The sequence below is a fragment of the Nothoprocta perdicaria genome, unplaced genomic scaffold (genome assembly GCF_003342845.1).
Source record: "Nothoprocta perdicaria isolate Ctin4 unplaced genomic scaffold, notPer1 scaffold_13, whole genome shotgun sequence".
NCBI lineage: Eukaryota > Metazoa > Chordata > Aves > Tinamiformes > Tinamidae > Nothoprocta > Nothoprocta perdicaria.
The window spans coordinates 7,633,279-7,653,045 of record NW_020454427.1 but is presented as its reverse complement, the minus strand read 5'-3'; the positions used below and the strand labels follow the sequence as shown (position 1 = coordinate 7,653,045).

The window sequence follows — 19,767 nt, the reverse complement described above, 5'->3', positions numbered from 1 at the left end:
TTGGTTTAAGGTCTTTGATTTTACTTTGATTTGGAAATGTCATGGTTCAGTGAAAGCCTACCAGAGTGAGTTTAATGGATTAGAATATATTATTAAAATGAGATTTCTGGGGAAATATATTCCACAGATGTCGAATATTGAGAAGAGAGATTAGACAAAATGACTCCAGAGGGACCTCTACTGTATTAAAAGGTATCTACTACTTTTTTGTTCATGACCTAAAGGTTAAAGGGCAAGAGTACCACTAGAGATTCAACACAGCAGACAATGTTCTGGTTATAACTTTTCTTCCTTTATTTCCATTGAAACATTAAAAACATCTCCTAAAGATAAATGCAAAAAAAAAAAAAAAAAAAAACTATTTAAGGTGATGTTGTGAACACAAAAATTCTGCATATATGTGCCTTTGAGCTTTTTTTTTAACATGTTTTCCTTCAAGAATTTATTTCAGGGAAACCTCTTTTCATAAACCATGACTTACCCTAAACCTATAAAAATATGATCTATGAGAGCACTCTAAAATTTTAAAAATATATAGAATCAAAAAATCATTATGGTTGGAAAAGATCTTCAAGGCCATCAAGTCCAACCATAAGCTCTCAACACCTTACCTGTTAAACCATGTCTTTGCTTTGATTAGGTCTTAGCTTTTTGTTCACAGCATCACAGAGCCTGTAATTAGCAGCGCCACATATGACTTTAGAAGGGCTCGTTCCTGTCACGAGTGTAGAAGYGGTGATTCCAGGCCCTCGCTTCAGAGGGCTTTCTCCCAGGGCTGGCTAATACGCCTTCGTGGGAGCTGAAATGCGAGGGTCTCCTGGAAGCAGCTCAGGTTGCAGCTTGGGAAGGTCAGCCCAGGAGAGGCGAGCTAGCTAGAGGTCCGGTGCATCCAAGGAATGGGCTGGGCATGGGAATAGCAGATGATAGTGGCGACAGCAGTTCTCAACTATCAGTTGCTTCTTCTTCCAGTTCTCCCGGGAACTGTTGCTGTGACCATCAGCCAGGCATTGGAGYGGCCTCCACACCACTGAAGGATGGGCAGCATGTGCAACTCCCCTTGGAGTTTTTCCAGAGCAGAATCCAGGGGTGAGCACTCTTGTTTTGGCTTTGTGTGACAGGGGTGCGAAGGTTTCGGTTGTCACCCCAGACAGGGTTTAACAGCAGATGTCACTGTTGGCAGCTTGGTCTTCTGCAGGCTGTTCATGGCAGAAAGCAGCATGGAGTTGACCACTCCACGTGGCTGGGAACTGCCTTTTGGGACACGCCAGAGAGTAGACGAAGGTTAATGCAGCTACTAGACACTGGGCAGCATGGTGTGGAGGCACATCAGGGTGGGAGCCAGGCCTGGGATGTTTTAGCGCATTACAAGTCAGAGCTGGCTACTCTAGATCAACAGGAGCAAGAGGGGATAGGTAATACCTACAAGAAGAAGAAAAAGGGGCTGGRAAGGGGAAGACAAGGAAGTTGATAAAAGCCAGCACTTGCTTCTGAAAAAGGTGATTCCCTGGGCCCTGTCAGTGATATAGATCAAAAAGAATGGAGAATCTTGGTTTAAGCATATTAGGTGAAAGTAGATTAAATTTGCAGAACAATCTGTTGTTTCACTATATTTTGAAGCTATACTCCACTTTGTTTCTTCAAGCTGAAATGCCATATTTTATAATTTGGATTATTTTTCCCCTCTGAGTTTCTGGAATGGGATGCAAACTGCTGCATGGCAGTAGCTTTCTTTTTGTTTTGTTTTTCTGTAGTGAAGCTATTAATGGTTAGGTAATCAGACAGTTTGTGAAACAACATTCAAAAACCACTGTTCTTTTCTATATCGGAGAATGTGGTATATTGAGTTGTTGAAACAGATACTAACACTTCCGTGTAAAAAACAGTGTCATTGTGAATGAGGATGCCTGCAGCGCTGCTGGTTGACTTCACAGATTGGGAGAACAACATAGTTTATTATCAGCATCAGCTCTCAGATTTTTATAGTCCAAGGATTATGTTTTACTACCTAAATTGTGCAGAATTTGCCTAGCTTTTATTTTCCCATGCATATATTTACACTGATAGAGGTTGTTTCTTTATTAGYGCACTTACAAACATACAAGTCAGCTAACTACAGCTTATCTCTAGCTTAACCAGGAAATTAAAAGGACTAAGAGTAGGCACTTGAAATAGTCAAGTGTCTTATATGTGGACATAGGCATTTCATAACACATACTTGACTGTATGCAATTTATAACTATTGTACACCACACTTTACCTGGGAATGAGATACTGGTTTTTGTATGAAATATAATCTTTTGCTTTGGATAAGAAAGCTTATCCCAAGTACTTCTAAGACCACATTGGGAAATACTAAGAATGACAGTGCAGTTCAACAGATTCAGCTCAGGAGTTGAAAGCATCCTATGTTCTAAACCTCTGCTGTTTCATTTAGATATTTTTTACTCCATCAGCAAGTCATTTAACCCAGCTCCACCGCAAAGTGGACATAATAATACAGTGCTGATAATATAGTAGAGATCTTTAAAATGGTTCAGTCTTCCAAATAACTGCAAATTTACAAATTTAAAAACATTAGGATCCTACATTTTGCAAAACAGAGTGAAAATAGCCTTGAATGATTGATCTAGCAATGTCAAACTCTGGCATTGATGTATCAGTCCCATTTTTGCTAAAAAAATTCCCATAGTCTCAGTTTTGTTTTTGCTGCAGCTTACAGTTAACAAGAAGACAGGCTTTATTGTTAGCCAAGTGGAAGCCATAATGTACACTGCACTCGTGCAAGTAGTTACTTTTTTGAGGAGAGAGAAAAAGGTAGAGTAGGTAGAAAAGCATTTAATGTAAAGAAGCATTTTTTTTTTCATATTAAATTGTGGAAGACAGGTGCTTTGTGAAAAAAAAAAAGATTTTCGTTTCATTTTTAGAAGAAACAAGACTTCTTCATCAGTCAGACTTCTTTTTGGTAACACAAGTGTTAAAATACTGACGCAACTAACCCAGTCTAYTTCCTTCAAGGCACTGTGTTTTTAAGAGTATATGGACGATACTGAGGAGAAATATAGTCTGGAAGGATTTTATTAAAACATTCATTTTTGTATTTCATCTCTTGTCCCCATTAGATACAATAGCCCAGACGTACATAATAAGTGATTTCTCCTGGCTTTGCCAGGAGTGCTTACTCCTTGCACCAGTAGGTAAGGACCTTCATTTTTTAAGAGATAAATTTCATAATTCATTCTCCAATCAATTAAATTCTGTTGGAAAGCAATGAGGATGGACTATGTGGATTTTCAGRGAGATGACTGTGGCTCTTGATTCACAGCCATTTGTTGATATTACAAGTTAGAATTRTAACAGCTGTGAATTTCTTCAGGGACATCACTTCATTGGATCATCCTGTTACAGTAGCAAAAGACACAGACTTTTTGTAGCCACAGTGAGTCCCAGGAACAGACTTACTGTGAAACAAGAGGTGAGCAAGGAGCATCAGAAGATTAACTACACTACACTAGCACAGGTTGGAACGGGGCATGCAGTTCCCCCCGGGCTGAATTCAGCAACTTCCACACTTGTGTTCAAAATTTTTCCATGCACATTTTTTTCTTCCTTCTAGCTGATAACAGCAAGTTGAGAGGATGCTAAACATTTCTGGTGCTAATTCTCATTTAATTCAATCTTTTAACTARGCACTATTTATAACATGAACTTCTTCAAACCTGCTAACATGCATATACAAAGCAAAACAGCAGAACAATTAGCTCCCTTTTATTGAGCTTAGCTTTGTTATTTATCACACTTACTGTAAGTCTTATGCAAGACTTAAGTCAAGCCATAGCAACCTTGTTCCACATTTTAGACAGCTCCTTCATATGAAGCCTTCTGGGTTTCCAGTAAAACATGCATGCATCTTTTGAACTACACTGTCTTACCCAGTYCAGTCAAACAATCTGGGGCTTGCTGTCAGTGTCAGCAGGGCAGGTTATCAGTTGAGACGTTGGAGGCATATACTTGAAAAGCAACTTTTAGTTAGCATTCATGATGTATTTTAAGCAAAAATAGATCATTACGGACATCTGCCTTGCCTTCCCATATTAGAAATACCAAAGAATAGTAAAGGATAGAGGAAGAAATTACTTCCCATAAGTCTAAATGGCAAAAGATGGGGAAAAAAAAATAGTGATTGGATTCTGTTATGTAGAAGAGTAACAGTCCTTTAAAAGCTAATTAGTAATACCAAACATCCCACTTCTCATTTACACAAATATTACCAAATTGTCAGTCTGATTTCAAATACTGTCCCTCCTAAGTAAGTAGTCCTAAATTGGCCTTTTTGGACTGTAGGTACTTAAGTATAAACACATATGCAATGAAGTATTAAAGCAACAGAAAAAAAAAAATGAGCATGGGGGCAAAGGGAAGAAGGAGACACAGAAAATATAGCACATACCATATAGCAATTTATATTGAAGCTATATATATATATATAAAATAAGCATTAACATTTCTATCTCTGTGCTAATTATTTTTTTTATAAGTTTTAGATAGAAATACAATTATAAGTCAAATCAATATAGACCTGACCAATAAACAAATATATGGTTCTCTCAGCTATGGTGTATAATAGGATAGAAATTATGTATTGCCTCAGGTATCATAATTAACTTCAGGGAAATAATGACATAAATGAGTTTTTAGTTTTGGCTTGATACTGTAGATTTTCTTAGCACATGCTTTCTGTCACCTAAATTGTTTAGGATTGGAGTATATTAGTACTGCAGAACAAGCCTGCATTTTAGAATTAAGACAGACTGCATCTTAACCTACTTGGTAGTGCCAAAGATTTAAAACTAGTTGCCAGTTTCTTAAGAAAACTTCTTATATTTTTTCAACTTACCTAACCTGAAATATTACTGATAAAGCAAACTTAGCTTTAAACGGGGGGAAAAAAAAGTAGCTCATTCTGTCCCGTATCTGCAAGATGTACTTTCTCACTGTAGGATGTCGCCTATAAAATAAGATCATACAATTAGATGACTGAAAAAGACACAAATATAAGTGGATAGTGAAAGTGCTCTTTACTCCGAAGGGAAATAAAGCAGGACTTTATAAACAAAACAGCTCACTGAAACTTAATACTCAATGAAAATAAAGAGTTGGTGGCTTTAAAAGGCGCTGATCCTGTTGCTCTCTGTAAGGCTGAGCCCTTACCAAGGGCCACTTGGGTTAGGACAGCTCAGTTTTTCTGCACTGTTAAGCACCAGGGTCCTGTTTCATGTCTATTATTTCCTTGTATGTTATCTTCCTATGACAGATGTGAGCATAAAATACCTAAGAGAGTCTGATGCTCAACACACAGGTGTTTTGATGAACCACAGAAACTATTTGGAGAGACAGAAAAGCAGACTGGTAAAACACACTAAAAATAATACAGGCCTTACCTTACCCAGAATAGGAATTAGCTAAATGAACATTATTTCTTGCTGCTACTTTTTTTTTTTTTTTAATTTAGGAGCAGATCCAGTAATAGGGCTTTAACACCTGTAGCTTTTGCAGTGCTTAATGTGTTTTAGATATTTGGCCTCCGAAGTGGAATCCCAACCCCTATTATGTACTAGGCAGGTCCAGTACTTAAGAACTGTAAATTATCTCAGGAGAATAATTCAAAAATCTGAATGCTACGGACAGCTATAGCAGAGTAGTTAAACAGATTACAAATAAATAAATAAAGAGGGAGAGGTTTTGGCTGCAGAACTCTTCTCCTAGCATAATTCTGTTGCTGTTTTATTAGTAATTAACGACTAAGTGAAAAAGAGCAAGGCGTTTTAGGAAAGGAGCAAAACTCCGTTCAGGCAAGAGCCCTGGCCGCCGAGCGGGAGCCACCGGCGGCCGCGGGTGCCCCACTTGCGGCGCCAGCTCCCGGCAGCGAGACACCCCGCGCGGGGCCGAGCCGCTCCGGTTACCTGCGCCCGGGCCCGCCGCGCCGCCGGCCGTTGGTGACCGTTGGCGGCGGCCGTTGGCGGCGGCCGTTGGGGGCGGCAGGGTTAAGCGCAGGAATGCGGCGGGAGGACGGCGCAGGCAGGCGAGGCGCATGCTAATCTCATGCTAATCTCATGCTAATCTCATGCTAATGAGAGGCGCCCCGCACGGCAGCCGGGCTCCGACGCGGGCCCCGGGCGCCATGGTGGACTGAAGGGCGGCCGCCGAGCGCGCTCCGCGGGCGGCTGCGAGACGCTCGCGGCGCCCCCTCCTCCTCCGCCCTCTCCTCCCCCCGGCTCGGCCCGGGCTCCGGAGGCCGGGGCCCGGCGGGGGCCTTTCCCGCCTCCCATCTTTCTTTCCGTCCCTATGGAGCAGCTAGCCCCGCCGCGCGACCATGCCTAGGAAAGCGGGCAATGGGCAGCTCCCCTTACCCGCCGGCTGGGAGGAGGCGAGGGATTACGAYGGCAAAGTGTTCTACATCGACCACAACACCAAGCAGACCAGCTGGATCGACCCCCGGGACAGGTGGGCTCCCCGCCGGGCCGCGGCTCGGGCGCCGCCGGCGGGGCGGGCTTCGCGCTGCGCGGCTGTTTRCAGAGGGAGGGGGGAAAGAGAAAAAAGAAAAGAAAAGAAAAAACTGCGAGAAAAGTTGAGAGCCCCGCGCAGGGGGAGCGCGGGCCGCGCGCGGGGGCCGCGGCGGCTGCCGAAGTTGGGAGGCGGCGGCGCGTCCCGGCTAGGCCGCGGCGCGGCCCGCAGCCCCCGGCCCCGCGGAGCGGCGCGGAGCGGAGCGGCGGGAGAGCCCGCGGCAGCCGCCGCGCAACGCGCCCTGCCGCCCCCTGCACTCCTGTTCGCTGTGCGGAGCGGCCCTGGAAGGCAGCTCGGGGCCCCCTAGCTCCACAGCCCTGGCAAAGGGGCAGACACGTTACGGACAACTTGCAGGAGGCGTTAGGCGTTCGCGGGACAGGCGCCGCTGAGGTATAAATRAAGGCCTGGGTTTGTGTTTCTGGGCGGCGGGGAGGAGAGGTAGCTTGGGGTGAAGCTCGCCCGCCCGGCGTCGCCCAGGGGAAGTTTTGACAAGCATCCTGTGTCCTGTYGGGCCTGCTGCACCTCGTGCTGCTAACATCCAGTTCTGAAAATGTTCCTGAACTTACTCTTAAACTCCTTAAAACTCCTGGAATACACTGGGGATGTTAGTGATGTGGTAAGGAACAAAGGACAGTGCTTTTTATTACACTTGAARTAAATTGGCCTTTTTGAGTGTTTTGAATGAGTGCGCATATGCACGTTACCTGTGACGATAGAAAGCTCTGTTGTTTCTCATTGCCTCTAGAAATAGTGTATTTAAACCTTTGTCTAGTTTTAGACATCTCTTAACTTGTGTTTGCAAAGCAGATAACAGAAGATAAGAATCGAAGTAAAGCAAGAAGTGGAAATTACAAGCTACTCATTATAACGCTGCCRCATGGGCACAGTAATTTTGAATATTTTCTTACACCTCTTGTAGTCCTGAAAAGTTCAAGAGTGTTTATATGTGGTAGTAATATTGAATCTGTCCTTAGTAGAGGGCCAAGTGAGTAACAATTATATTTGTCATCCTATAAGGATGGGATAAATGCTGTTTCATTGATACCCTGATTACATGTGAAAGAGAAGTCAAGCCCTGAGACTCGATTGTCTGTTTGAGGACTAAGGAACTCAAATCCTTAGTTTCCAAAAATGGAAACATTTTTGCCAAGTGCAGTTTGAATTAATTGTGAGCCCTTGTCAGTCGAGTTTCTTAATGTTAAAAGCAGTCTGGAGTGATTTTGCTCTACCTGTTTGAGGAGCAGCCCTAATTTATTAAATAAGACTCACCTGGGATGCAGAATTCTCTGCACAGAAGAGACCCACAAGCACATTTAGGGTAGAGTTGACAGTATTTGTATTTACAGTACCTGTATTTACAATCTATGTTTATATAAGTGACCTCATTTGGAAGATAGTTCAAGAACTATTTGAAAGTCCTGTGATGACCTTGCTGTAGCTCCCATTGTATTTTCCAGGCGTATAGAGAATACATGTTATGGCACCATTTGAAACGTAATTAGGGCTTGTTTTCAGAAAAAGAGAGGTGATCTTCCAAGATTGTCAATACAGTAACATCTGGATTCATGCTGTTTCTGAAACTTACCTTAAGGTGTCAAAGTGAAGGTAATAGATTCTACGGAAAGACTCGACGACATCTTACCCAGGTTGATAATATGTTGGAACTTCATTATTTCAACCTTTATTTTTTCTTTTTAATCTGATGGAAGTCATAAAGTTTTCATAACACACTTGTGCAGTATTGTAGTTCATAGGTTCCTGAAATCTCTTTGCTAAAGCAAGTGTAGAATAGATAYACTTTTATGGACAATTTTCCTTCTGTTCTTATGCCCCATTCTCAGAATGATTATATAGAAATGTCACACTGGGAATTTTAAAATTCATTTTATCCTCATCCTTCTCTGACATCAGCCTTATGCCTGCGGATGACCTAAGGTGTCTGAGCACCATTTGGAACCTCTTTGTTGTGGGTACAGAAGTTCATACATAGAAACAGACTGACAGTGGAAAATGCCAATATTCAGAGCTTTCCTGAAACTTGTGTGTGAACTGGTTTTAATTTTCTAGAATTTTCTAGTAATAAATGTTGTTGTTATCGCTTATATAGGGCAGGTCTGGTAATGATGACCCTGTACACAGCTGTGAAGGAAATGTAGCATCAGCTTCAAGTTTAGGGCTCAGTTTTGCCTGCTTCATTTKTGTAAGTAATCCCACTGACATTAGAGAAGGTCACACTTGCCTAGGTTTGTGTGTTTTAGGAGTACTGTGGAAATTATTTGTACAGCTTTGTTCTTAAGTGTTTTTTAATGTCTTCTGCTATATGAGTGACTTTTCCAAGCACTTAAGATACTGTGTTGATTTCTTTGGAAGGCAGGTGGCCTGTAAGAAAAGGCTGTGTAAGAAACGAAGTGTGAGGAAGAGACATGTAAATTTAGACAAGAATGTTGGAGCTGTRGTAACATTTTTCACTGTCTAAATATATAGATGTCATTCCTTCTGTGTGCAACTCCTCTGAGCTACAGCTCRCTGGGAGCTGACTTCTCTGGCAGTTCCTATGAAACTGATTTATTATAAGAAAGGAAATAGCCCAAAATATCAATTTTACCCTGATACTATCTTATAAAGTTAAAAAAAATCTGCAGAGGCAAGTATAATTTGGAGAGGATGAGCCAGATTAAAAGGTGTGAAATGGTTGGAGGAATTCATACTTCTTTTTCAAGGTCCCTTCAAACTCAAGTTCCTAAAACTGTATGTTTTAAAACTATACTGAGATACAGTAAGGTTTTTTGAGATTTGTTTTGCTTTTGATAGGCAAATAAGATTTTGGAGTGGAGACAAAAATGTGGAGAGGAAAATACTACCTTTTTTCCTTTATTCAATTCATTTTTAGTGGGCTTCACATTTGTAATATTACTCACATAGATTAGAACACCAAGGAGAAACTGAAGGTAGAGAGATGGGAATCTCTGTATCCTCAAATCTTCAGCATTTGAGTGATGTTCAGGTTTCTCGTCAGGCATTCAGGGCTCCCCATGGAGCACCATACATCARATATATGGAAAACAGAGCGCCTTGTTTGTCAGAGATTATGAAAGACAGTTTTCTCAGTACAGATATGGACTTTCTTCTTTCCCCGWATTTCTCTTTCACTGAAATTTGCTGCTCTCTGTGCTGTGAGCAAGCAGAGTTTGTGAGAAGTGCTGAGGTCTTTCATCCTTTCTCTTTAGTGGATGGTACCATAGCTCAAGAGTGCTTGGCAGAAGTCTGGAGTCAGAGTGGAAAGAGCATCAGACAAATAGTGGCAACAACCGTGTTGTTGAAAGATGAAGGTAGCACACAGAATGGAGAGCAAAAAGGCAAGCAGAAAAGAGCATGGCATGATAAGCATCATCAGAGACTGGAAAATACTTTAGATCTATTCTTTTTGTATGGAATTAAGCTGTGTTGTGACAGATGAGTAAAACAGCCTTTACTTTGAAGTATCCAGTACCTGAGATGCTGGGCAGGTGTGGTTACAGGTGAAATTGATAATTATAGGTCTGCAACCAAAATAGTGTGAAAACAAAACTTCCAAAATTCTTGGATGGGGGGAGAAAAAAAGGCAAACTTTGGATCAAGAGTAGCAGCATGATTCCTCTGTCGTTTGAAGATTAGTGATGTTAAATTGTCATGTTAGTCATTTGTACTTTGAAAGGTCAAGATCTTGGTTGTGTTTTAAGTGCAAATCTCAACATGGCTAATCTAAGGTACAAGTAGAGCAACTACCTGATAAAATACTTTATTTAGGCTACTGCTTGCTAAGGGTGGTCTCCATTTAATGGTTTACCATTACAAAAAGGATAAGTCTCATTCCGTTTTTGGTGATTTTGCTTTTCCCTTCTTGGTTAATAGCTGAGGATGGAGTAGGGCCACCTCTTCTTAATGGCATAGAGATGTATTATGATTGCATCCCCGTATCTTGTGAATTGTATCCTTAATAAGAAATATAGTCACCTTCCTATTGTGGAAAATAAATACATGATCATTTGGTGACACACCAATGTATACAACTTGCATGTCATTCACAGAGTGGATAATTATTTTTTTTTCTCCAAATATCCTTTTTTCTTTCTTTTTTTTTTTTTTTTTCTGCTTTGTTTCAGCCTGTAGTATCACTTGTTGCTTATCAAAACCTCAGATCGTTTGTTCTTGTCTGCTTGTCTCTCCAGGAATGTGCGTATTCCCTGTGAAACAGTCTGGTATCTCATTCTAGTTTCAGTGACAGGTTGGGAACTGCTTTTACTTAATCAATGTATATTTGTTTAAAACAAAGCCCACGATGCAAGTACTGAACCCATGATGAGAGACTAGCTGTGTCTGAACTTCTGACACCTTCATTTGTTTATCCAGTATAAAGTAGAATTCTAATATTACAGTGCTAATATAGCTGTGATAGCATCAGACAGCATTAAAGTACATAGTGATTGTGTATGTGGGTTTTTAACCAGTCTGTCATTTGCTTGGGGCTATGTGTTGTTGATTTTAGCATTAGTGAGAATGGCTATGGTAACTTTGAGATAACGCTTTTATTCTTCACTTCCCCCAGAGTGATAGGGTTGCTCTGTATCTTTCATCTCAGAGCACGTAAAGTTGAAAATTGAGGAAATGCTACAGAGTATTTGCTTAYGTGTGCAAAGTACATACCATTGGTTAAAGCCAAGGATTGTGACTTGTTACGTTAAAATTAGGCAAGTGGTCTAGACTGTGGTTTACCCAGACCAGTGTCTATAGCACTTGCCTACTTGAGCTGTTCTGATTAAACAAAGCTGCCTTGACTTACAAGGTGGTAATGCTGTAGTTCTTATGCCCAGGGTCAGCCCCACTTAATGAGAATTTGTACACGTGAAATAAAACACACCTTTTGTCTGAGCCCTTTGCTGGAGTTGTCTTGCTAYGTAGCTCCTTCAGAACTATGGTACATTTTCAGGAAAAGGAGAGTGGCTTTTCTTTGAAGCAGTATCTTAGAAAGCAGTTTTGATTGTACAGATAAAGGTCAATCCATAGATTTATTTACAATTTTATTTTTTTTCACATCAAAAGAGGAGTTTTTGGTGTTTTTTTTTTTCCAGTTAAATAGTAACTTGTGTTCAACCTCTTTAAATACTCTGTCTACATATAGCCAAGAAAAAACTATGGGTATTTGAGATTTAACAAACTTTATATCCCAYGGAGATGACTAAGAATTAGGAGAATATTAAAGGAAGTAATGTAAGAGATGAAAATGGACCAGGATAGGGTAATATTTCTGTGCTGCCACCTTTTCAGAAAGTCCTGTCAATAGAAATGGTGTTAGGTATCATGAAACTGTGTTCTTAAGTTCCTATTTCTCTTGCTGAGGAGTTTTTCATCTGTGCACTTTTCATGTGTGCACTTTTGTGTTGCCGTGAAGCAATATGACTGTCACAAGTGTTTTACTCCCCAGTTTCTGTCGCTGAGAAATCTTTACGATATTAGGAAGTTTAGGACCAAACTTCTTGTTATGGTAAAGCTCTTGTTGAAGGGGAGAGAAATTTTGTTATCGTGTGGAATTAGATTCTTTTTTCCAGGAATGTGTGGCTGTTGACAACATGCTTGTGAATTGCTTGYCCCTACTGTATATGAAAACAGATCAGAAGTTCTTTGCTTTTCTCTGCGTCTTTTCTAATTTTTCATAGAATGTCTTTAGTAGAGTCTGCAGCAAAGTGCAGACTGTGCACTTTCACTGTGCAAATGGTGGCTGCAGTAAAATTAGACAAACAATGATGAAAAAAATCAAGACTTCGAATGTTTTATTGAGTGAAGCAAGGTCCTATTTATGTCTCGATGTATTTGAGGAAGTCGTCTGGACAAATTGACTTGTTTATCATTTGGAAAGAGCAGATAGTGGCAGCAAGGGAGAGTGATGAAGTACAGGGGAAGTTTTGTCTTCTGTGTTGCTTTAGAACTATGTAGGTTTGGGGATCTTGGATTTTTTTGTTTGTTTTCTAGTTGCACGTTTTGAGTTTTGCTTGAGTACTGTGACTCATCCTAGTGATAGCTGATAAATAAAACATTAGTGATGTTGAAGCTTCTMCTGAATGAGGTCAATCTCTAGCTATTCTTCTTGGAAGAATAATAAAAGAGGTTCTTGGCAAGAGACTTTAAAGAAAAAAAAAAAAAAAGATGCACTTTTGTTTAAGTTAATTTTCTTTCAGTGTTTTTATATGGTTAAGACTTGTGGGCTAGAGGCAATCTACCAGTGAGSTGAGCTGAATGTTCCAGTTGAAGGAATACAGTAACTTGCATCTCATAGCACAAGATAAGATACCATCCTTTGAACTTGAATGTTGTCTGTTCTAGAAGGAAGGCAACTTTATCTCATCAACTCTGTATTGCAGTTGAAGTAATTGTTTGGGTATGTAAAGGCATGTATTGCTTTTTTGTGCATACTCTGTATGTATGCTATACAATACTGCATGTTGGACCTGCTTTGATATGTCTACACTGTTTCAATCMACTCATAAAATCAAACACCAATCTTTAGTTAAAAAACAAAAAGAACTCTACTGGAATATCTTCCATAATATGGTGTTTGTCCTGTTATCACGTTTTCAGTGCTAGAAATAAAAAACTTTTTGGACTTTTTGTATAGGGGAAAAGATGTAGAATAATCTGTGTTTTAGCTAACTCCTGCTATGACAGGAGTGTTAGCTTTCTTTGTGTTAGCAGCTTTCTCATGTCCTTGGTGAAGGAACAGTACTTGACACACCTATCTTTCTTTTTGGAGTGCTTTCAAGTGCAGTCTTGTCCAGATGAACTTGTGACCTGCAGGCCTGATTTCTGAAGGACAGCAAGGGCTTGCCTTCAGTGCCTTGCCCCTTCTCTTGAAAGTTTACCTCTGCCAGCGACCTGTTTGACAAAGATGCATGTATTTTCAGTCATAAAGAACATGAACACATGGTGTCCTGCAGATTGTATACAAGAGCGTCATGCCATATGACCTGGGGATGTTATACATGTCTGTCGCTAACTGAAAATGTGCCCAGCACATGATGAAAGGTGTCTGACTCGCAGCTATGTGGCAGATATACGCCTTGGTATGTGTCTTGCCAAAGAACTGAGTTTGACCGGAGTACAGGTGTCTCCTGGCACGTAACTGCATGGCAGTATTTTCATTTTGACCGCTCTGTGAAGAAACTTGTGTAGATACATCTGTCTGTCACTCTTCTGTGACATTTCCAGTCATGGGAGGAGAGAACAATTTGCCCTCCAGTTCTCTAATACTTCAAGAAGAGCAGGTCGGACCTGCTTGAGCTCCAAGAACAGGCATCAAAATCTCACATGCTCTGTTGTGTGGACTGCACAAGATTGACAGGGGAAGGTATTTATTTGCTCTTGATAAAGAAACAGTGGGTGGTTTTAGTCTATGTTTAATATTGTTAGTTGTTAAACTGCAGTCTAGTCCAGAAACGCTTTCCCATGACCTAAAGATCTGGCCTAGAAAGAGTAATTATTCTTATTTAAGGCTTAGTCCCATTTAGTCTTAACTCAGTTTACCCTAACTTTACTAGAAACATTTACCTAGACTTAAAACTTCACGTCCTGTACAACTTCCTTCCACCAGTATTAACAAAATAACTCTCTGAAATGTCTAAATTCCTGTTAGAGATAACTCTATGCATAACTTCGGTTGGTTGGTATTAAACTCTTACTGTGCTTCACAGAAGGAGATGTTATTCTGATTTATAAGGTGAATTTGAAACTACTGTCATTTTAGCAATTGGTTAGATCCTCAACATGTGCTGTTTTGGATATGTGGGACCTCTGAAAGGGTTCTGCCAGTCCTTATCCAGCTGCAGAATTGAGGCAGTCTGCCAAGTGGATTGCTGCTTTGGGCTTCTTTTTCACATAGGTCCAGTGGAGAACAGTTGTCATGAAGAAAATCTCACAGTGTAGTAAGGCTGGAGTAGCTGACAGCCAAAATGGGGAGTTTCGAAAGTGTGTGTGTTTGTTTTTGGTTTGTTTCTTTTGGGAGAGGAATGGGGAAAGTGGATTACTTAATGGAGTCTGATGGACTTTGCTTCTGTGGTTGTTATTGCTTCTAGAACTGCTTTGCCCTGTATTCAGTCTACTGCRTTTTCATCAGAGATGCATATGATATGAAATTGCTTTGTGAGGTAAATGATATTTCTTTTCCATAATAGACAGCACTTGAATATATTTTTACTTTTCTTGTCAAACCTATGTTTCTGATTGGAGTTTGGCTTCAATTTTAAAATGTTTTGGCTGTTTTAACTTACCCTACAAGTATGTTTATTCATATTTTATCAGTACAAAACTAAGTAGTGTAATTTAAAATGTGTTTTTTGTTTTTTGTTTTTTTTTTGAGATGCAGTAAGACTTGAGTGACTTGAGAGTTTTCAAGCAGTTTGGGATGTAGCAGTAGTGTATTTTCTTTAGGAAATGRTGGCTGAGTAGGAATATATTAGCAGATTACTTCTTAATTTACGTGATTGGTCTTGTCACACTATGAAAAAAGGTAGGTTATGGTTCTGCCTTGAGAACTATTGGTTCTGCCTTGATAAATATGCAGGGCTTAATAATGCTTTTGCACAGTCTTGGGGATGTATTTCGAAGCCCAATGACTGTCTAAATCTGACCCCATATTCCCAAGTCTTCTATCATGTGTACGTAGTGTATTCACACATTACAAAATTGAAAAATCAAGTCTTTCATTTCATTTTGTCAGTGATGGTCTTAACACATTATGCCATATTGTTCAGCAACGTGTGACAGATTTGCAAGTATAACCTAGCAAATGTTAGCGCATAACTGTGTTTTCCTAATAACTGTGTTTTCCTAAGGTGTCCCATTGATTCTGCTTGTGTTCCTGGTAACGCAGTTTTACTGTCCGCAGGCTCTGGCCTAAATAATGTTTTTGTTGCTTGAGCTTTTACAAGTGAAATCAGTACATTTTTTTTCTCCATTTTAACTCAGGCAGAATGGCCCAGTGGTGAATGATTCTGGTTCAGAGAGCTATGGTCTTCTCTGAAAGAGACTTGCAAAATAAGTGCTGGTATGAGTTTAAAGCACAAAGCTATTCAGTAATAAATTCCAGAGTGGACAGTGATAAACTGCCAGAATTGGAACAGGAATGTCCGCAGAGAGCATTAGTGTGCAGCAGAGAAAGCTGCATTCTGATCAGATGATGCCATCTCCAAAGGTCTGGCTTGTATTTCCTCTTTCTGAAGTAAATTACTAATATTCCCTTAAATTTACTGGATTGAAATGTAGATGTCTAGAGAGGCCCCAGAAGAAGAGGACTTTATTGCTGTGTTTGAATATCTAATGTTCCTACGCAGCAGGAGTTTGATCAGAATTTTTCCTCTTTCCCACATTCTTTTGCTGTTGCTGTATGGCTTTGTTCTGCGCAGATGTGACAGACTGAGGTGATGCTTGTGAGGATTATAGCATGAAGAAGCATCATGTAGAATGGAAGTACTAAATACTTAAAATATATGTTAGCAAAGCATGAAATAGTGTATGATTGTACAGAAGAATGTGTACATCCAAGGCAGCAATCTGATATGGAATTAAAGACCTTTTCCTGTTGGGAGTATTGCAAAGTTTGAAATGAACTGCCAATGCATTTAGAATCATTCTGGTGAACGGTAGAATGCTATGGATGTGAATAGTCATCTAAGACCTCTGCGCAACATTCCTCAGTGTTCAGATGACTAGAGAAATTATGGGATGCAGCAAAGCACACAAACACTGTAGGCCTTTTAGTTTGGCTAGCACAGTCAGTGGCTTACTCTTGCAGTAAGTAAGGCTTAATACAGAGGAACTCGTACACTGAACAGATAATTTGTTCAAGTTTCTGAGCTTCAGATGTTCTTTTTTGCATGTTTTTTTTTTCTTCCCTGTTATTTGTAATCCAGTTGCTTTCTTTTTGTGTCTGCTCTTTGAAAGAAAGGCTTTAGTGAACTGAAGTTTGAGGTTCACTGCGGAGCTGTTGTTACTAGTTACCCTGCTGTGTTAGCTAGATTAATGCTGCTCAAGTCTGGAAGTGGAAGTGCTTGTAGCAGAATTATGATGGTATAGATTGGGCTTTGGGGATTTTATTTATGTTTGTGCTTGCTCTTCCACTTGTTCTGCAGTGATGTAACATGACCTACAGTCTTCTGTGCCATGGCAGATTATTAATTTACATTCAGGCCCGGGCTGACCCATTAATTCAGAAGGTATGCAAGTGATCAAAACTTTCCTTTTCAAGATGAGGTTTTGGCAAGAAAAAAACCAGCTCTGCTAAGGACAAATGTAGAATGATTTAAGAGCTTYGTTTACAAAAATATTTTTTTCTTCCAAACATCCTATGCTTGTTATTTCCTGTCCCCTTTTGTCAGATTCTGCTCAAAAGTTGTGGGATGTCTTCTGACTAGTTATCTTCTGGCTGGTTGTAGATATGGAGCCTAATGTTGCTAGACAAATTTATTCAGCTATTTTAAAAATGTTTAAAGAGTATAAAGAAAAAATAACCTGTAGTCTTCCACCAAATTAGAGTTCCCATCACTTTTCATTTTATTTCAGATGTGGCAAGTTTATTGGACAGTGGAGCAACTTCAGGCAGCTGCCTATAGTTTTTGTGCAGTAGTGTCGTGGGAGATGTCTAGAACGATTCCTAAGGCATGTGCTCAAGAAACCCTCCTTGCGGGCYTAGAGCCGTCCTTAGCAGGAGATGGGAAGTACTCCGCTCAGTTGTGATGTAGTCTTTTACCTTCTTGGAATCTCTCCTTTGGCTATCAATCAATCAGCCTAACCTTGCTTGATAATAAAGATAAAAGAGAAACACTGCTAATGCAAAGTCTTTCAAACTGGCCTTTTCTATGCCATCAGATCCATTCTCATTCAGGAATGCCCATGCTGAAGTGGCAAAAGTTCTGAACTCATAAGTAGCAGGGTAATTGGACAACACGTTGCTATGGATGGACTTGTCAAGGTCCAACCTAGGCTACTTAAAGGCAGCTTTTATTATCTGTGTTGCTGTCACCTTTGAGTCTGCCATAGAAATACCCTAAAAATATACCAAGTAATAGAAATCCAACATTAGGTTGGTAGGGGAGAGAGAATAGAGAATCTTTATGATAATTAAAACTGCCTTATTAAAGAAGAAGAGGAAAAAAAAAGGCAAAAGCAAAGCTGTAATTTTACAAATTTCACTTTGTTTTCAATTCTTTTCAAATTAGGGCATTAGTGTACTTCAGTGCTGCATGTCTGATTGAGATAAATAGTTGCAAAGGGTACTTTCACATGAAAATCAAAAACCAAGGATGAGATTTTGTTTCAGAGAATAAAATGATTCATGATAGAATGTGATTGGGCARTGGGCAGCTGACATCTTGATTAGTGTGATTGGCTTGGATGAATTTAAGGAAGAAAGAGATGGGATTAGCAGACACTCAGGTTTTGATTTCACAAAACTCTCTTGCCAGTAATGGCTGAAAGTATTTTCTTCTTCACCTCTTTTTATTTGTATTCTTTCTGTTTGATACTCCRTAACCTCAGTTGTACTAACGCACCTGCATAGATTTGCTGTGAAGCAAAGCAGCATAGTAGGAAAGTGTAAGAGCAATGGAAAAAATACACCATCAGCAGCCATATCGCGACAAAAGCTTCTAGTACAACTACATTAGTAAAAGGGAATTTACCTGCTTTCTGTTATTTCGAGATTTCCATCAATTAGGTATGGAAATTAAAATGTTACTTTGGTCTTCCATACAGAGGAATGTGAAAGTAATGGCAGGTAACTGTTACAAAACTTTCATGGAAGTAAAATATATACTGTTTGTTATGCTGAAATTGATGGACCAATATATAACGTATCCTAGAAAAGCTGAATAAACGGTAAATGGAAATGATTTATAGTGAATAAAAAAAAAAAAAAAAAAAGTGGAGTGTGTGATCAAATACTGCATCAGACTGCCCCAGCAGTTGTGAAATTGTGTTCTTGCAGATGCTCCACTTGTCTAGGTATTACCCTGAGTGACATGATCTGACTTCAGAGTTGGCCCTGCTTTGAGCAGGATGAATTCCTGAGGTTCCTTCCAGCCTGGGTTATAATATGATTACCCTTATTGGTGAAAGGATAGAAGCGATTTATGATCTGTTGTTGTTAAAAAGATATAACTTAAGGTTTTATAAGTGACTTTCCCTTTATAGGAGAAGTGCAGGTAAATGTGAAATTTCTAGTTGATCTAATGTACTCAAATTCAGAAAGGAACTTATCAGGGAATGAATTCAGGCCATATATCTGGCCTTTAAGAAAAAAATCATAAAAATTTCAAGGAGTTACATGGCAAGACTGTAAGTGTGTTGCATTGGAAGGGGAATTGTAAGGATGGCGGGAGGTTCCTAGTAGTGACTTGCAGAATAAAGTGTCATTAACTCAAAGCATCATCTAATCCAGTGTCCACACAGTGCGATAGGTGAAGCTTCATTTTGATCTAGCTATAAAACCTCTGAACAGAGGTGTAGAAATTGGATTTCTTTCTTTGAAGACTGACTATGGTCTATGTAGTATCAGCAGTATCAAAATAGACCTCCCATGCCTAGGATTGGCACGTACTTCTGATAACTGAATAGAATTTAGCGGGGAGAATGTGTATTACATTCAGTTATTGGCTTACTRAAGTAACTGTTTAAAGACTAGATTAATATTTTATGAAAAATACCAATATGTCAATAATACACTAATTGCACTATATGTTTTTCTAAAAGGGAGACATTTCATAGAGTTGCTATTAAAATGATGAAAGAAATGAGAAGTGGAAGTCATAAAACATGATAGAAGAATTTGGTTGAAATATTTTGAATATGTTTTTTCATAACTTGTGATGTTGATAACTCTTCATAGAATATTACATTTGCCTGTTTTGATGATTTTTTGGCCAGGGAGGCCTTTGGGGATCATTAAAGGCTGGGAAGATCTCATTGCTTTGTCGGTGAGGATCGCAGTGGTCTGCGGTGTGARTTGGACTCCAGTCACTTTTCTGTCTCAGAATGACCTGATGCTATTGAAAATGAATAGGACACAACAGACTTGCTCTCTTAATTAGTATAATCCAGGGTAACAGAAAAAGAAATTAAATTTCAGTTTAAAAAATTGATCTTTTTGCCTAGTTTCTGAGGTGGCCTCACCAAGGAATAAGA

The 19,767-nt window shown here is 39.7% G+C and overlaps 1 protein-coding gene across 1 annotated transcript in view; it reads left to right on the top strand.

The window, feature by feature from the left end:
* The first annotated feature begins 6,301 nt into the window (after positions 1-6,301).
* The window catches only part of WWC2 (WW and C2 domain containing 2), an 88,170-nt gene continuing 74,704 nt past the window's right edge, over positions 6,302-19,767 (top strand). The window contains exon 1 of the mRNA XM_026033543.1: positions 6,302-6,501. Within this exon, the coding sequence (XP_025889328.1) occupies positions 6,371-6,501 (131 nt within the window). The 5' untranslated portion in view covers positions 6,302-6,370. The remainder of the gene's footprint in view (positions 6,502-19,767) is intronic.